This window comes from Megalops cyprinoides, chromosome 7 (assembly GCF_013368585.1).
Source record: "Megalops cyprinoides isolate fMegCyp1 chromosome 7, fMegCyp1.pri, whole genome shotgun sequence".
In the NCBI taxonomy this organism is placed as follows: domain Eukaryota; kingdom Metazoa; phylum Chordata; class Actinopteri; order Elopiformes; family Megalopidae; genus Megalops; species Megalops cyprinoides.
Genome location: NC_050589.1, coordinates 37,499,288 through 37,517,581, shown reverse-complemented (window position 1 = coordinate 37,517,581; position 18,294 = coordinate 37,499,288). Strand labels below are relative to the sequence as shown.

The 18,294-nt window shown below is 37.3% G+C and overlaps 1 protein-coding gene across 3 annotated transcripts; it reads left to right on the top strand.

The window, feature by feature from the left end:
• Positions 1-4,981: 4,981 nt before the first annotated feature.
• Positions 4,982-17,967, top strand: LOC118780151 (butyrophilin subfamily 1 member A1-like). Of its 3 annotated transcripts, XM_036532486.1 has the most exons (13): positions 4,982-5,129; positions 5,563-5,622; positions 5,885-6,202; positions 6,369-6,656; positions 6,941-7,060; positions 7,783-7,809; positions 8,092-8,118; positions 8,443-8,460; positions 8,743-8,769; positions 9,013-9,039; positions 10,053-10,082; positions 15,355-15,389; positions 17,932-17,967. In XM_036532486.1, the coding sequence occupies exons 1-13, from the start codon at positions 5,069-5,071 to the stop codon at positions 17,965-17,967; spliced, it is 1,074 nt and encodes a 357-aa protein (XP_036388379.1). In that variant the 5' UTR covers positions 4,982-5,068. The 3 variants fall into 3 exon arrangements, with proteins under 3 accessions (XP_036388379.1, XP_036388377.1, XP_036388378.1); XM_036532484.1 differs by lacking the exons at positions 15,355-15,389; positions 17,932-17,967 and adding an exon at positions 12,735-13,870; XM_036532485.1 differs by lacking the exons at positions 5,563-5,622; positions 15,355-15,389; positions 17,932-17,967 and adding an exon at positions 12,735-13,870.
• The last annotated feature ends 327 nt before the right edge of the window (positions 17,968-18,294 follow it).

Sequence of the window (18,294 nt, the reverse complement as noted above, 5' to 3'; positions counted from 1 at the left end):
TAAGGTAAAATTGATCTGTTGTCACTACCCCATTAACAATTTTATTTTCTTTGCCTTTCACACATTTGATACCTGTATTTTCAATTATTTCAGATTTTGTGTGACATGCTGTGGGGTATTTTTATTACATGGTCACCACAATGTACTTTTGTGAATGCAGAATGCAATATTGTTCTTCTGTTATTCTAGACTATCTGGTCTGTTCCATTGAGAGAGCGATCGTGTTGACTGCTGAGTGCTAACTAGCATCATAGGTACTTTATTGTCAATGCTTTGAAACATTTTGGAAGCTGTCAGTTTCTGCACAGATTCACTGATCTTTAAGTCATCTGGATTGGCTGGCCACCCATATCAGCCTGTCCATGTGCTGTAAAGATGAGAGAATCTGTGCAGTATCAATGGATTATGATAATAAACACTGGTCATATTTTATTTATCAGTGACAGCTGTGGAGTGAGAGAGGGCAGGTAGGAGGAGAAGGGGAGGGGGACAAGGGTGTAATGACAGAAGAAGAGAGAGGAGAACAGACATGGCTGACCATCATGACACTGTACTATCTGACACATAGTAAATTGTCATGATGGTCAGTTTTGGTACTATTCCTCAGTAAGCTTAGGACATTATTATTCTGTTACCTTGTGATATACGGCCTTTAGAATATATTTTATCACTTACATTTTGTTTTTTCTAGGGTGCAGCCACAGCAGAGAATGTCTCCAAATTATCACACACATTGCTGAGAGAAGAATGTAACGTTGTATAAAAGATATTATGGCACATGTTATAAATATTTTGACTGCTGAAAATCTTCAGAAATTAAAAAAAATCTAATAGGGATTCATTAAATATTCAGTCCCTCCAGAATTTCACGATTGCGAAAAATCACAAAAACAATCAAAATCACTGATTTTGTGGTGGTATTTTCTAAAACTTTGCAAGGAATTTTACGATTTTTTCCTCATTAAACCCCATCTAAAATCTACATATACAGTAGAAGGAAAAAAATGGGTGAGAGGAAAAAAATATAACAGGCAGACAGATTGGATGCACAAACATTTTTCTTCTTTATTTTCTTTTCTTATGTCTTCATTTAATTACATCAAGAAAACTGAAATAGCTCAATATTAGCCGACACGGACATAACCCACGTCTTTAACGGCTTTGAAATGATCAAAATAACAGAGGTCATTCTGAAAAATGTATCTCTGAAAAGCTTAAATTAAATAAAGTGATAAGTCAAGAATGACTAAATTTAAGTTCTGTATGTTTTGATTTAGTCACCACAAGAAAACTGAAATAAACCAAATTTATGGATATCAGCTCACAACGGCATTGCCCACATATTAACATACAGGGTATAACTGGTTAAAACATTGGTAAGCAGAAAGGCATTGGCATACAGTAAAATGTTAAAAATGTTATGACAAAAACAGAACAAAAAAATAAAAATAAAAAAGCGATCATACACTAACTTGGCCACTCCATATGTACAGTGGCGGGTTAAGGTGGTCATGGGCCCCTAGGCTACTCTCCTTACTCATCATGCTTTACCAGAAAATAAGTAATTTAGTGCCATGCGTAAAACAGGGATGTGCATCTCCATCACTGAATGGATGCGATACACATCTCCATGCCTTGCCAACTTTCCGATACATTTAAGATACATATGAGGCAACTACTAATGCGATACGATATGATTCACCCCTATTGCGATGTAGTTCGATTCCACACGATTTGATTCAGCACAATGCGATGCAAAAGAATGTGATGCTATGCAATTCAATACGGTACATACAGTTTGATTTTATTTCTTTGGTTCTTCTTAAGCAGACAGCAAATCCCAAATTAACTAAAGTGCCATTTTTACTACATATTTGTTTCTCTAGTGTAGTGGCGAAATTTCAGTCTTTGTTTTTTGTTATAATTAAGCCACTTCATTCACGTGCACATACTAAGGCAACTTCTGACTAGTATCCGTATCCCCGTCTACTTTCTATTATACGTCTGAACTATAATGGAGGTACTCACGATACCGAATCCAGTGAAGGTTGATGTCATTTATTTTTGAAGGTTGTCAACTTCACACATTCGGGTATCCAGTGCTCACATTATTCTTAATCAAATAAAGTTTTAAACAAAAGGTACAGACCACGATACAGACCACGGTCAAAAACGGTGTGCCACCATCAATCTGCATGTGTCTCAGGAATTCGCTGAAAAGAAAGTTCCGTTTTCTTTAACACTATGCATTGCACATGCGCAATGGAGGATCTACGATAAACTAACAAATTCCTTCAGTCTAATTAACCTTCATCTCAGAAATATCTAATTTGATACATGCAATCCAATACAAAAACATTGTCGGAGAAATTGTCCCAGGATTTGGCTCTTACATCTAGCTTCAGGTGAGTACTTGAGTTAGTCGTGCTGCCTGTGTACTTTATAGCGGCATGGCATATTTTGCAAATTGCATGCGTCTTGTCAAATTGTCCGTCTGTCTTGAAAAATCCGAACTGTCGCCAAACGTTTGATTTGTAGCAATTCGGTGGAACGTGATGCTCTTTCTCCTCCATGATAATCCGTGACTCGCCCGGACACGCTTCCAACTCGCGCGAGACTTGGCCGAGAGACTTGACGAGAATTGGCCACTGACAGCAGTGGAGAGAGAGAGTGCGCTCTTGAGAAACAGTTTAGAGAGGAGGAATAAATCTAAATATAAAATTATTGGTCACTTTTCGAAATAATAAAGACATTGGGCCTCTACTAATAAGTATATATACATAAATCGGATTTTGTATCCGGTGCACACTTTTTTAATCGGGGCAATCGCATCGTGAAATTTTATGCCTGTGCACCGATGCGAATCGGTGAATCTTACCATCCCTGGTGTAAAAGCGTGCTAGGAATATTACACGGCCCACAGACACACACACACTCACACACACTCTGAGACAGCCTTTACTATAAACAGCCTTTACTACAGAGAAAAGGCATTCACAGTGCATATGCAAGCTGGTAACAGCTTTTAGCTTTCTAAACCAACAGGTACAACATCTGCAGCGGTACAGAACACCCTGTTTTACTGAAGCAAAATCCACAACATCCTTAGACACAAATCGAACCTCTGTGCAATACTCGAATAAAACAAGACCATTAAAATACAATAAACACTGCAGCAGCATAAAACAGCAATAATGCAACAGCAGCACAATCATAAATACATAGTCCTACCTTTCAAGTTTTTTTCCTTGTTTTTCTGACAGAGAGGTCCTTAATAAGGCTGGTAAAATCCTGGCCATAGTGTTCTTTCAGCCGTTCTTTGCCGTGCTTTTCGTTTTTGTGCCCCGCCATCATATTTTCTTTCTGACATTTTGCTGCCATGCTGTCCAGTAGCAGTGACGTATTATTTGAAAACCAAATTGACCTTATGAACCGGGCCACATCTACCCAATCAACTGCTTAATTTTAAAAATGTTTCTTATGGGCCAATAGAGCTCAAGTTTTTTTTCCCTCTGAAGTAAATTTAAATAACTAACCCTTTTGCGCATACGGTCACACCGGTGTGATTTGCCGTTTATTGCCTATGGTAAAACCGATGCGATTAGGACACTATCTTGGAAAAAATTCTAGCTAATTTTATTTTTGAGGAAACAGTGATTTAACGTTAAAAATATAGCGAATGCTAACTGAAAACTATGAGAAGCTTAACGCTAATGAAAACATAACAAACCATGTAACACAACATGCGCTACATATCACAAAAATAAATTACTGCAAAAGGGTTAAAAATAGTCTGGCTAATCCGGGGCCCTCGCACACGTGGAGCCCCTAGGCTGCAGCCTAGGCCAGCCTGTGCATTAATCCGCGCCTGCATATGTAAACAAAATACTATCTATATTGCATGATAGATGAAATGTAACATAGTGGTAAGAACCAAAGCTTGTAACCGAAAAGTTGCTGGTTCAATTCCCCCCTGGGCCACTACTGCTGTACCCTTGGCCAAGGTACCTGACCCACAATCGTCTCAGTAAGTATCCAACTGTGTATATGGTTAGAATGTAACCTATGTAAGGCGCTCTGGATAATAGCGTCTGCTATTTCACAATAATGTAATGGAAGTGTGTTTTACGGCGAAGATATTATGATTTTCCAAACTAGGTACAGAGAGTGACTTTTAAATTATTATTTCCAAGTTATTGTTTTGTATTATATTTAAATGCCCATTCATGCGCATGTTTGTTCAAAAGAGCTAAGTTCTATTTTATATAAATTGATATGACCAGTACACTAAATATAAGGGAAATTCAATATGCAGCTAGTAATGGTAATGATGTGTAAAGTTTTCCTGAAAAATTGTTTCCAAATTAGTAATCAGGCTACTGGGTAGTGTGGTCAGGTTTTGGTCGCATGCGTCCGTGGGCCTGTTAGCCAGGATATTCCAGGCAGAAAGTGGTCCTCCATGGTCAGCGTCGTGCGACACTTTTCTGTCTTCGAGTTTGTTTTAGATTGTGAGCTCATCGTTATGATGTATTTTGTCAACACGTACATACATTTTCAATAGCACACATGTCAATTTGTGAATATTCTAGGGGGTAATATCCTTAATGCATTACGTTTACAAATATATCTGTTTTTATCCGTGTGCCCAAGTAAAGCTATGTGAGTTCGTTGAAAACACATCTGAAAATAGTACACTAGAAATTATAACTTCATTTACACTATTGTAGTCAAAACATCGCATTGCAACGTTGTGAGCTTGTGACATCGTTGAGGGATAGTAATAACGTTAATGTTTTTCAGAAACATAATTTGTAAATCGTTCCATTGGTTTCAACTCCAATAGTATATTGAATCCCTTTTAGTCCAAATCCATATACTGTCATTGTATTCGTGTTGTATTTCCTCAGGAGACATCTCCTATTCCTGTTTTTTTAAATCCTGACGTCACTAAATTTACAGTACTTTAATCGCCTGGGCCTATTCTCTCCGAGACTTCCTTGCGCGATGTCCTCCTGTAACTCCCTGAGATAAAAGCGCGATTTAAGGAAAGAAGTTTTATTTGGAACGGATGGTCTGTCATCGTAACCAACGTATCGCTAACACAGAAGTTATCAATAATCTTTTTTCAAGTAAGTAAAAAAGAAAAGTGTTTTTTCTTCCCGTTTAATTTCACTTTCGTTTTGTGGTACAAATGGCTGCATGACAATGTTTTATTGTGTTTAGCTAAAGAATCAGTTTTTCCAGGTTTTGTAATTGAATTTATTTATTGGTATTGCAACGTCTATATGAACGTGCAGTTTGTGCTATTACGATAAGAGCCTGTAAATATTCTTCTTTCAAAATGAAAGGGACTGCTGTATCTTAACTTCACGCACCTATGTAGGACGAATGCATAAAGTCTTACGTTCGGTTTTGATGTATTTGTTTGAAACTGCTCGTAATAAGGTAATCAGGGGTGTGGATAAACAGGTGTGCCAAATAAGTAAACGAAGCTTAATAAATGTAGTCAACGTCAAAGCCGACTAGGGTATGCTTCCAGCTAATGTACCCTCTCTCACGCAGGAGCAATGAACATTTTATTGTTTGCGTTGATTGTCGCCTACGCGTCCTCGCAGTCGACTGGTAATTATTAAAATGTTTCAAGCACTGTCTCTTCTTCTGGCTTTATCTTGGACCCAAAACGTTTTACTGTATTCTTTACTCCAATCCACATCAGCTAACATTCTTAAGACAACATTTCTGATAAAGAACATTATTCCAACATTTACCGTAACATGGTAACTGCATGCATGTACTGATACTGATGTATTTCTCAGTGATACACTTTTGTTTATCTCTTCCACTCTCTTCTCCCCTCCACCACGCCTCCCTCACCCTGATACAGACATCAAACTGCAGACAAGCCAGATGGTTCGCGGCACCCTGAATGAAAAAGTCACTCTTCCATGTAGGATCATAGATGGACGGTCTGCTGCTCCACTGAATATAATTTGGACAAAAGATAGAGGCACGTTGGTGTACACCTATCAGGCTGGGAAAGGGCATGTGGGGGCTGGCTTTGAGGGGAGAGTGAAGCTGGATGAAAGGCAGCTGGACTCTGGAGATGTGAACTTGGTTTTCTCAAACTCCTCCCTCCAAGATGAAGGGAGCTACATTTGCCAGGTGGAGACCACTTCTGCCAGCATGGAACTCAGGCTGGGCCGTGAGTATTGAGGCACAGACAGGCTGTGTCTGCTTTAGGTGTCATTTGTGTACAGGAAAGCTCTAGGCAATGTATAAGCAAGAATGCTGGTGAGAGCTGGTGTGCCTTGGGTTTCCCCTGCTCTCTCTCCTGGATTTTACTCCCCCTCTCTCTTCTGCTTGTTTAGGGGTGGGATCCAGCCCCCAGCTGCTGGTGGACAGTTTTGAGTCCAGCTGTTTGCTCTCCATCTCATGCCTTTCCAATGGTTGGTACCCAAATCCGCTTGTCTCCTGGACCAGCAGTAGTGGGCAGGTGCTGACAGGGACTTCCTTGGACATGAAGGAAAAGGGACATTCGACCCTGGTGGACATCAGAAACAGAGTGACACTGACCGCTCAGGAGGGGCTAAAGGTCACCTGCACTTTGCTCAATCCTGTCCTCCAGACTCAGACCCAGGAAACGCTTACAATCACAGGTTAGAGTGCCTGGAGGTGTGTTGAAATTGGCAACTTTTTGGAATATGGAGACCATGTGGAATACTTTTTGGAATATGGACCATGTTATGAGCGCTGAGATGTTACAGCACTGAAACCATTTAAGTTAAATTCAATTTTCCAACATACAACAGCAGTGTCACACCTAGCATTCAAACCGAGAGCCGGTCCAGTTCCCTCACCACTGTACCACAGCGCCATTCCATTTATATATGTAATCATATAAAGATAAGAGCAAATTGAAATTATGACTTTTCATATTCAGGTGTCTTCCCACTGGATGTATCTCCATGGCTCATTGCTTTTTGGGTAGTTCTTCTGCTGGTTGTTATGGCAGCTGGAATTATTGTCTACTTCTTCAAGTGCAAGATGGATTTCATTAAAGGTACGTGCATAGCCAAAGTGCTCTCCAGTACTGGGGCAACATTTCTACTACTCATACTAAAACATGAGTATTACTAATGTACTGTACTTTTTTCTATGTATAATCTGTCTACATCAGAAAGGTATGATGTGATCATATGATCTGGCATATGATCATATGACTTACCACCATTAAGTTTAGCACCCACCTGGGTGATACATGGCAGTCATTTTGTGCCAGAACACTCAATATGCACCAGCTGAGGTGAAGGGAGGGAGGAAGTATGTTAAAATGATCAATTGAGCTAATTAAACTGGTGGAGGATTAAATGACCAAATTAAAATAGCCTCTTTGGCCAGGACATTGGGGAACCCCTTCCATTTTGAAGTAAGTGCCATGGGATCTTCAGTGATGACAGTCAGCCAGGGCTATAGTTTAATATCTCATCTGAAAGACATCAAGACAAGCATCTTCCACACCGCAGTGCCCCCTTAACTGCATTGATGCATTGGCCTTCTGTCAAAATGGAAAACTGCCCCCTGCTGGCCACCAACACCACAACATTGTCATTCCAATGTCATTCACTGTTGTATTTAAAGTGTAACAATGCAGTTTAATTAGTGTGAGTGGTTGTTGCCAGTAGTATCGTGCCTCTCATCATCAAGTGATGGGTTTGAGTGACAGCACAGTAAACTGAACTCGAGTGTTATTGTGTTAATGTAATGTTCTTTGTTCTTGAACAGAGAAAGAGAAAAAGGCAAGAGAAGCTGGTAAGGACTTTCTGTCTGTGTAATGTTGCAGGGGATTTGCAAGCTTGAGCTGTAATCTGTTACAATGACTTAATTATACTATCAGAAGTATAATTACTTACAATGATTTAGTTATAATTCCTGAGTTAAAGGTAGGTATAATAACATAGTTACAATGCTCATTTTGCACATGCTGTTTTGTTGTTTGTCTGATGATAAACAATTATTACAACATTTTCAATGAGTTTTAATGTAATATTAATGCAATATAATATGACACTAATTGATATTTTTTCATCACAGAGCGTGAACCTCTTATGAAGCAATCAGGTATGTATTATGGTTATTTTTAAAGATATTTCTGTTGACTTTTAACTTTACAAGGCCATGATTGACCTTACTGAAAGGGCTTTAAGACCTTTTCTTGTTAGAGCTACCAAAAGAATAGACAATTACTAATACCTGTTAGTAATATAAAACTATGTAGAATAATAGGTCTTTATACAAGAAACATATTACACATGAAGGAAATAGAAGAAAAATATAATTATACACCCTATAAAATTAAATAACAATATATTTATATTAATATTTTACCTGTCAGTAATTGCACATTTCTGACATCACTCTTTTTGATGTGTTCTTATTTTGCAGAAACAGACAACAAAGGAGGTAATAAATGTCTTCATCTAGATTATTATTTTTTATTTTCACAATATAATAGATTTCCATTAGAAGCTGCACAGTTTTTCATCAGGGCCCTTGTTTTGCCTGTCTGTGGCAACTGATTCAATTATTAGTAGTGCTTCAACTGCATTTGCAGAAAAATTCAGATTTTCTTGAAAACCTGAAAGTTTGAAAGTAGCCTATAACCAGTGTTTGAAAACTGCACTTTCAGTTGCGGTTGATGTATACCTTTCAAAAATATCTGATTTCTTAATCTTTTTTTCCCAGAATACGAAGAGCTGAAGAAAGAACTTTGTAAGTTCAGAGACAAAAGGCTTTTCGATACTGTATCTGTCATTATGTTATCTCTCCTGTCATACCATAATTTTTCTTGGTGTGAAATGTGTATAGATGGATTACCTGTGGAGTCTGTACAAACAGATGCAAAACCATGGATGGTTGAGAGTGCCTTTATCAAGACATGGAGTTTGGTTTATCTTTGCTGACACTGAGCAATATTAGAACATTCAAATTAATAATCTACTTTTTATCTCACAGCTAAAGCAAGAGTTGTCAACAATTCAGGTAACATATGAGTCAAGCCTCTTTCAAGACTAGTCACAGATATTTTATCTTATTTCAATCTGAAGTCCATATAAATTATTCTGGGTGCTCTATGAGCTACACTTTTCTGTTTATTAGAAATATGCAATGACTGGAGCTCCCAAGTGCAGGGTTAGATGTGTTTTGAACTTCAAGGGGTTCTTCTTCCTTTTAAAACATTCAATTAAAGGCTAGGTCCACACAACAAAAAAGGATTACACTGAAATCACATTAATAATGAAAACACAGACTATTTTGCAATATCAGCTGTTTAAAAATCACAAGAATTAAAACACAAAGGGGAAAATAACTTTACTACAACAGTATGCACATCTGCATTGTGTGCAGCGCAGTAACTGTAGTGTGGTGAACCGAATGCACTTATGGTGAGAGGGTTGCATCCACTGTATCCATTTGCTGTTGGATATTTAGTGATGTTGGAAATTGTGTGTGAGAAAAGTGATTTGGAAGAAGTAGGCTAACTGCATAGTCTCGCTCATTATAAAGTGGGAGAGAGAAAAAAATAAAGTGCTCCTCAAGGTTTAGTATTGGGTTCTGTCCTATTTTCAAATTTTATTAACAATGCAAATATTAATGTATGCAATGTTTAGTTGTATGCATATGATATTTCAGCAAATATCAGTTTTGCTCCACTTTCTTCCCACATGGCTCCAGAGTCCAGCAATGTACAAATTATTTAAAATGATCAATTATTCATTTGGTTAATTTCAGAGCTTTTAATGTTTATAACATTTCACTCATTTGCGGAGTACTTGGCTTGTGTGCATATATTTCAGGCAATATGTATAGATATGTAGATATATTGTATTTAAATCAATGAAAAGTAATGATAAGTAATGTATGTAATGAAGAGTAATGAGACATATGGCATATTTCAGATTTTTCATATACAAAAATATTTACTCAATACAGCATTGTTTTTTAATAAAATGATATTGTTTGACAATGATAAACTTCTCTACTTGAAAATACAGAATGGAAGCGTATTCTGAGTAAGAAAAATGGTAAGTTGTCATTTTGGTCATTAGGGGCCAAGCACCAAAGGAACTAGGCACCTTATTGTAATTGTAAGAATTTTTCACTATTTGGGGCCAGGCACCGAAGGTGCTAGGCACCTATTGTAATTCTTAGAATTTTTTACTACTATTATTATACTTTCCGCAAAGGGAGTCTATGGCAGCCCATAGAACCCCTTGGTAGATTTTTATGAATCAATGAAGCACATTGATAGAGGACAGTCCAAAGTATCCAGGCATCAAATTTGGGGTCAATCCATCCAACTCTGTAGCGCCACCAACAGGCCAAACTTCAAGGTACATTTTTGCTTATAACTTTTGAACCGTTTGTCCTACGGCTGTGATCTTTTCCCCCCCTGAATCCTTGGGTCATCCCGATTGCAATGCACCCATTGGCGTTAAAGTCCGCCGTATTGGATTTTCTGCCATTTTGAATTTTTCGAAAAACCTACTTTTGCGAACTAGTCCTAGAACGTTGATCCTATCACCACCTAATTCGGTATGTATCATGTACAGAGGGGTCTGACCAAAGGTTATTCAAAGAATCTTGCTAGGGCAAACGATGTGGCTGCTGTCATCCAATGAAATTCGATGGTGAAGACACCAAAACAAGAAGTGAGCCATATGTCAGCAATGCTTTGTTGGAGTGATGCCAAACTTGGGACACTTTGCTGGTATAAACAATGCTGGGTATGCACCAACTTTCATGAAATTTGGCCACATGGGGGCGCTATACCATTAAAAAAATCATTTTAATACCCATTACTCTGGCAGAAAAGCAGATATTTCAACTAAATTTTGTGTGCTTCATCAAAGTTAAGTATCCTATCTGAAACTTATGAAACCTCCACTTCAGCCATTTTGTGTTTCATCCATCTTTGATTTTGTCAAAAACACATTTAACTACCTCCTCCTAGATTTATGGCACAATGAGGTTTTGTGTATTACCTCTTTGGACCATTGTCTTTAACAGTTGTTAAAGGATAGTTGCCAAGTTGAACAATGTGGCCGCAGTGTATCCACAAATTCGCCCGTGAAGTCGCTATAAAGGAAGAGTGGCTGTCTCTCTGCAATGCTTTTGTTCATTGGTATAAAAGTCGGTACACATGCTTACCATGAGGCCTGGGTGGCATACACCAAGTTTAGTGAAATTTGGCCACTTTGGGGTGTTTTACTGACAAACGGGTTGAAACACCCATGTGTCCATGTACTTAGATTTTAATGAAATTTTGTTTCAATGGACATCACAAGGCATAGACCACACAAAGAAAAGCCGATATTGCGACCAATTTTTTGTACAACATTACATCATTACATATCAGGTCTTAACTGGGAAATGAACACACAGTTCAATGTCCAAATGGCATGGCTGCTAAGGTACAATCAGTTTGTAGCACTTAAAATAGGCACATCTCCTGAACCTTTTGACCTACTGCCACAACTAATACACTAAAGAGTGTTGAAGAAACAATTGGACTTTCCATACTGGCCTGAAGTAAGGGTTTTTTTTCTACTTCAGAAATTACATCTGAAAAATGGGGTTGTCTTACATGGGAGGACTAGACTTTAAAATGTCATTATACATTGATAACAGCAGATGGCGCCATTTATCTGAGTGTTCAGTGGTATTAGAAATCCCAGTAGACTAGTTTATCTTTATTTTTATTTAAACAACTTATTCATTTGAAAATGTGATTACATTTTATTTTTATTTAAATGTTAAAATTTCATCTAAAAGATGTAGAAAATAAAACACCGTACCTTGTTTTATTCAATGTGTTTTATTAAATTGATATCAAATGAAATGATTTCTTTAAAAAGTAAGGTTTGATTTTCTAGAAGTCTTTTACCAAAAAAGAAAAACGAAAAATGGGGGTCCTTTTCTAATCAGGGACATGTTATTATATTCAGCTAATATGGTATGCTCTCTGCCTTTTTCCCAAGATTTTGGATTTTTTCAAATACCCAAAAATTGCACGCCTCCAGCAGCGTTGGCACTTCTTATTACAATGTCCCAAGAAGGCACACTGCATTTAATGGCACTGCTTATGTTTAAGTTTGACATATATGTAGTGGGGGGCAGTGCGATGGTGCAAATGGGTAGCAGTACTGCCTAACATTATGGAGGTTTCAAGCTCGGGGTGTGTCTGCGTTCAGTTTGTACCTTGTCCCTGTGTTCATGTGGCTTGCCTCTGGGTATTCTGCTTTTCTACCACAGTCCAAACACATTCAGGTAATGTCAAGTGGACATGCTATATTGCCCATAGGTGTGAGTGTAAGAGTAGGTGTCAATGTGTCTGATCACCCTGTGATGGATTGGTGTCTTGTTCAGGGGTTGTTCTGATTAGTTGTCTACCTGGTGGGCCTGAGGTGCTTGGTCCCTTCATTGCTGCTTGCAGCTATATTTTTTTATTGCTTCTGTCTCTGCTTATTTATTTCTTTCATAAGAGAGTAACATATTGAAGTCTTACATTATCTACCACAGGATTATATGTTGTCTGTGTCACACCCCTCTCATCCTGTTCTACTTCCTCACTCCTCTTTTACCCCCATGTCCTGTTCCATCTCTGTGTTTCTGTTCCAATTGTATTCCTGTTGCATCTCCATGCTCCTCTTTTACCTCTGTGTCCCCGTTCCCAGATACAGTCTCATTGACAGCAGGTAGAGAGGGACTGGAACTCTCATCAGGAAACCACTATTGGGAAGTGACCCTGAAGGATAAAAATGAGTGGAGGGTGGGAGTGAAAAAGAAGGGGGTCATCCTTGGCAAGGATGCTTCCAATGAGACAGGGGTGTGGGCCCTCTCCTGCCATTGGGATACAGGGTACCGTGCCCTGCTCCGCCCACCTTTTCCTATCACACCCAGCAGCCAGCCTGAGAAACTAGGCATCCTACTGGACTACACTGAGGGACAGCTCACTCTCTATGACCTGAGCGGGAGGCCTGTGCACAGACTCTACACTTTTGATGCTATGTTTGACTCTCCAGTTGTACCCTTCTATGATTAGAAGTAGACACAAAGGATGAGGGTTGGGGGAAAGATGGGGGGCATTAAATCTACCCATGCAGCAGCATGTTCAGTGTTAAATGAACTCTTAGAGTACATTTAAGACTTGTCATTCTTTGTCCTTATGTTTGAGTAAAGAATATAAACAAGTACATATTTATAAAATATATTTTTAATTTTCACTCAAATCATTTTTAGATCACTCACTTGGAATACTTGATTGAGTTCAAATTTGCATACATTCATATTTCTAATTTATATCTTTCTCTAAGGAGCATGTAAAGTATTTTGAACAAAAAAAAAAATCTGCTGCTGACCGCTTATTTTTAGCTAAGTGCCTGGAGACTAGATATAGCAAAAAGACCACGAAAAAGGAGGGCTTTTTCCATGGTTTGACAATGCCTTCTTTAGTCTTATAATAGAGATTAAAGAAACTCACCAAAGAAATGGTCTAAACGACCATCATGAGCATCTAAAAGTATGAAGGAAAATGAATGCAAACTGGGAAAACACCTAGTTTACAGGGCTGCAGTTGTCATGGAATATCTCAAAAATTAAAGCAAGTCAAGTTATTATGCTATTTGAATTTAAAGACATTTACTGTGCAACATTATGGTCAACTGCACAGTGCTAGCACTGCATTGTAACGATATGAAAGAAACAGGTTTTTATTTATGTGTGTATGTGCATATTTTTCTTCTCTTACTTTCACTCTCCCTGAATGTAAATAGTTAAGCAGTAGATTAAATTATAAGAATACGGAGTTAGGCAGAACACAAAGCTGAATGAAGTTTTAGCCATATTTATTCATAAAATTCTATTTTTATATTATTTTATTAGACTGAATGGTTAGTAGTACTACAACTGTCAATATCTTTGTACTGTAACCTATTATCATTTTTTTCCAAAATGCTATATGATTGTACAATCCTGCCTTCTTAAAAACAAAGAATTAAAAATGAAGTTTTGATGGTTAATTTTGAGATTATTCCTGTTTTTAATGCATTATGACTCTGGAAACACTTCTTTTAATGTTTGTTCAGGTGGATAGAATATCAGTATTTATTCAGCTGAAAATGTCGATAATGAGAATGAATGAACTAATGTCCAATTTACTTTCAACCCACCACGCTATCATGATTGACTTAACCAGGTTTATGGAAACCACTTTGAGAATAAAAAGAATAAAAAAATGTAATGTGGTAGAGGGATTCCACATGCAGAAACTGAAACTGAGTTGACCCTAGGGAATTCAAGGGTGCATTAAATATCTGCAGTACCTTAGTATACTGTGAACATTTTGCTTAGAAACAGCTTGAAACAGTTAAAAAATGTAATATTAGGTAGTTTAGAGTAATAGAGGTAGTTCACGCTGTTCCCATGAGCAGTGTCCCTATCAAAGCAGGCAGGTTTTTTTGTTCTGTTTGGTCCACAAAGAAGTCTTCCCCCGACTGGCTAACCAACACCACTTCCAGTAGCAACATGGTTTTGCAGAGGGCTTTGCTTCAGCTGCTGGCCACTTTAACACAACAGAAGAAGATTAAGGTGCTGGGCATCAAATGATTGGTGTGACACAATTGTCATGCTGGGTTTGAAGCACTGTAACTACAAAAACATCCTCCTTGTATAACAACACTGAAGGCTAAAGCATTAGGCCATGTAGTATAAGTAACACTCTCAGGCAGTGTAAGAAAGGGTTCTGAACTCATAGTGTGGGCACTGCTGTTCTCCTGTATGTCTGAAAAATTCTTTACAGGCATCATTTGAGACAGAACAGTTAAAAACTCTGAGGTACCAGCTACACTGTATTTATGCTGCAGTGGAAATTACCTTCACATGTATCCTTCATACAGCCACTCCTGTGATTGTTGGCATCACGCCATAGAGTGAAAATTCTGCCTTTGGCCATATCAGAAATATAAAAGAAAAACACACAACTCAGGTACAACATTAGCAAAAACAGAAGTAAGTGGTAACCAAAGTAGACCACACCATTGTCTCTGCTGTAAGAATATAGGACTCAATCAGTAAAAGTCAGGGAATTCAGACAGTAGTGCATGAAAGAGCAGAACAGGTTTGGTTAAACAATGTCACACAACAATGAATACAGATCAAAGTTATTATTAGAGAATACTTGAACAGGAACTGTCATTTCTCAGTAAATTCTCTTTGATCCCTTTACAGGTTAGTGTACAGAATGCAGGTGTTTTCTTTCATCATACTTGTTTGTTTGTTGTTTCCATTTTATTTTAGGTAACAGCTGGGTAAATTGCTCTAATATAATTCTGGTAGGTTTATTCTTTTTCCTATTCTTGTCTTTGATGTAAACTGTTCAATGCACAACTTTTCCCATTCAGGTTTTTTTGCTGTTTCAAAAATGAATATGATTAACAATAACACCAATAATAATAACAACAATAATTATAATAACAATAATAATAGTAATAATAATAATAGCAATTGCCTTTTATGCTATGTTTTAACAAAAGGACCAAAAAAAAACAAAACAAAACAAAAAAAAAAAAAAAAAAAACCCAGAAACAAGCTGTAGGACAGATTAAAAAGGTATACATTACCCACTGGAAAAGATGCATATGTGTACAGTTTGGCAAATTTACAAGGGCAGTGCAGCTGCATGGCTACATCATCATTAAAATAATTCAGTATATCTGTATGTGTGTGTGTGTGTGTGTGTATCCATCTCTGTCAATGGTCAAATGTATGAGTATCTATCCAGGCCGAAGTACAGTATGTCATCACAGTCGAGTCCTTAAAGTTGACATGCCTTCTTCTATGTTAATGTAGCTATTTCAGAGTTACTTACCTAAATGATTCTTGTGGGAGATGGGAGTATTAATGTTGAAGTATTTGAAAGGAGGGGCAGTAGGAGAAGTTGGAAGGATGATTGACAATAATGGAGACTGTTGATTTGATTTTAAACAGAGCCAGCAGCAGGGACATGGACTTGGGACAAGTGAACTTTTTTATTTTTTAAAGCAATAGTGAGTGGACCTAGTTGTTATGTTAGCCTGTTAAAAGCCAATAAAAGCAATTTGTAGCCCACTTATTATATATATGACCTATGTCCATATTTTATGTCTTTTCTGAAGTCCTTGATGGATTTTCTTAAGCAAAACAAGATGGAGGGTCTTAAATTTACTCTACAGTTGAATCTATACAAAAGGAAATTGTACGTGGAGTGGAAAGCATAGACATTTATCCCCTGGTGGCCATTATAAAGCAGTGCTCTAGTCATTCTCGATTCTGTATTGGCCTTTATTAAAATGTGTCCGCTGAAATAACTGAAATATGTGTAAAAGCAACATTTCACAAATCAGTCAGTAACAGGATTGTCTGAATCATTTATGCATTCCAGGATAATAGTCTTTGAAACACACAAAACACTTTCTTGTGAAAATATCTAACTGATACAGCAGTCTTCTTAACTTTGAGAAATAATTTTAATCAAATGTTGCATTTTTTGTTGGGATTCACACACATCGTTATCAGTTTGAAAATATTGTTTAAAAATATAAAATGCAACACTCAATGAAATTTGTTTCTAAAAGTCAAAGACAGAGTGCTGTAACAGTTACACTGAATGCCCCCCTACAGGAGGAGTGGTGAGGTGGTTATAGCAGTACACTGGGGTTTGGTAACCTTGCAAAGGTGAAAATACAAGCTCAGAAATTTTGATATGATGATGACAGCAAAAATGACATACAACAATACAATACACAGTGCTAATATGTGGGGAATAAAATCTCTGCTGCTTTTCATAAGAGAGACAGAGAGAACGTGACACAGAGCTATCTGCAGACAAGGATATGTCAGGCAATGCTATAATGGAGCTGAATGTTATAAACGCATGCTTCACTTAGAATTAAATAGTGCAGTATTATAATAAATCCAGCCAGGTCTTGAATTGTTTTCCTTCATTGTCTTGATTTACAGAAACTCACCATCAGACCAGGGGAAGTATTTTACAACAGACAAAGATAGATCAGAGAGTGTTATATGTACACATTAAGTCTATTTCACACGGCAGATTGTAATATGATTCCTTGTCCCATTCAGAGTATGTTTACACATCCAGGGATGTACTGATTATTCTAATACATGTTTTAATATAGTCCTATCCCACAGTTACATCTAGGGGCCCTTAAAATAATAATAAAGACCTCTATAAATTGTTCCCATTCATTTTGTACCATGTTTTACATTGCATTAGGCTGCAGCTCTTATGAACATGGACACAACTCAAAATGGAACGAGGAAAGCATATCTAAAGAGCTCTAAATTGAAGCGTTTGCCGAAGACAAGGACAAAAGCTGACACAATCTATGAAAAACAGAACAAAACTCCATATTAGCTTGAATTCCCATTCTCTCAGTTTCATGGCTGCAGTGACCTTTTGATGCTCTGGATGTTGCACTTGCTAGACATATAGAGACTTCTATAGATACACAGATGATTACTAGAAAGCATAGTGCACAGACTATTGGATATGACCAGATTGACCAATTACAAGTGCAATGTTTGCCTGGGAAAAATTACTAAATTTTATAAATGTTTTTTTTCCAACCTTCAAATAAAATAATTATAATTATTATATATATATATATATATATATATATATATATATATATATATATAAGTTATTACCTGTTGTAATGATTGCTGATCAAATGTTGAAGGGTGATGTCTGTTTTGTCATGCCATGTAATTTAATTTCCTTTAGCACTATTTTATCACTATTATATTAATAATTATATTTATTTTTTCCTTCCTCATTTTTACTGTATTTTTTCTTTTTTGTCTGTTTTTCAGGACATACAGCACACAGAGACAAATGCACAGAGATAAAGGGAAAAAGAGTCCATGAAAACAGAGAGAAGTAAAATCAAGGAGACAATTAATAACACAGCCGAGTGAGAAAAAATAAAGAAATAAAAATGTGGATAGAGTAAGCTTGCCCTTAAAGCATTGGTAACTGCAATATAGTAATAGCTGTTGCAGTAATCATAGCAGTAGTAATAATAACGTGAACAATAATAATGATAATAATATCAATAAATAGCAGAAAGAATTGACCCTGTTGTATCTCCCATGAGTCCTTCTGTTCTTCTTGAAGTCAGGAGTCCATTCCAGCTTTTGCTTCAAGCACTGCTCTGTTTTCCCTCTCCAAAAGTC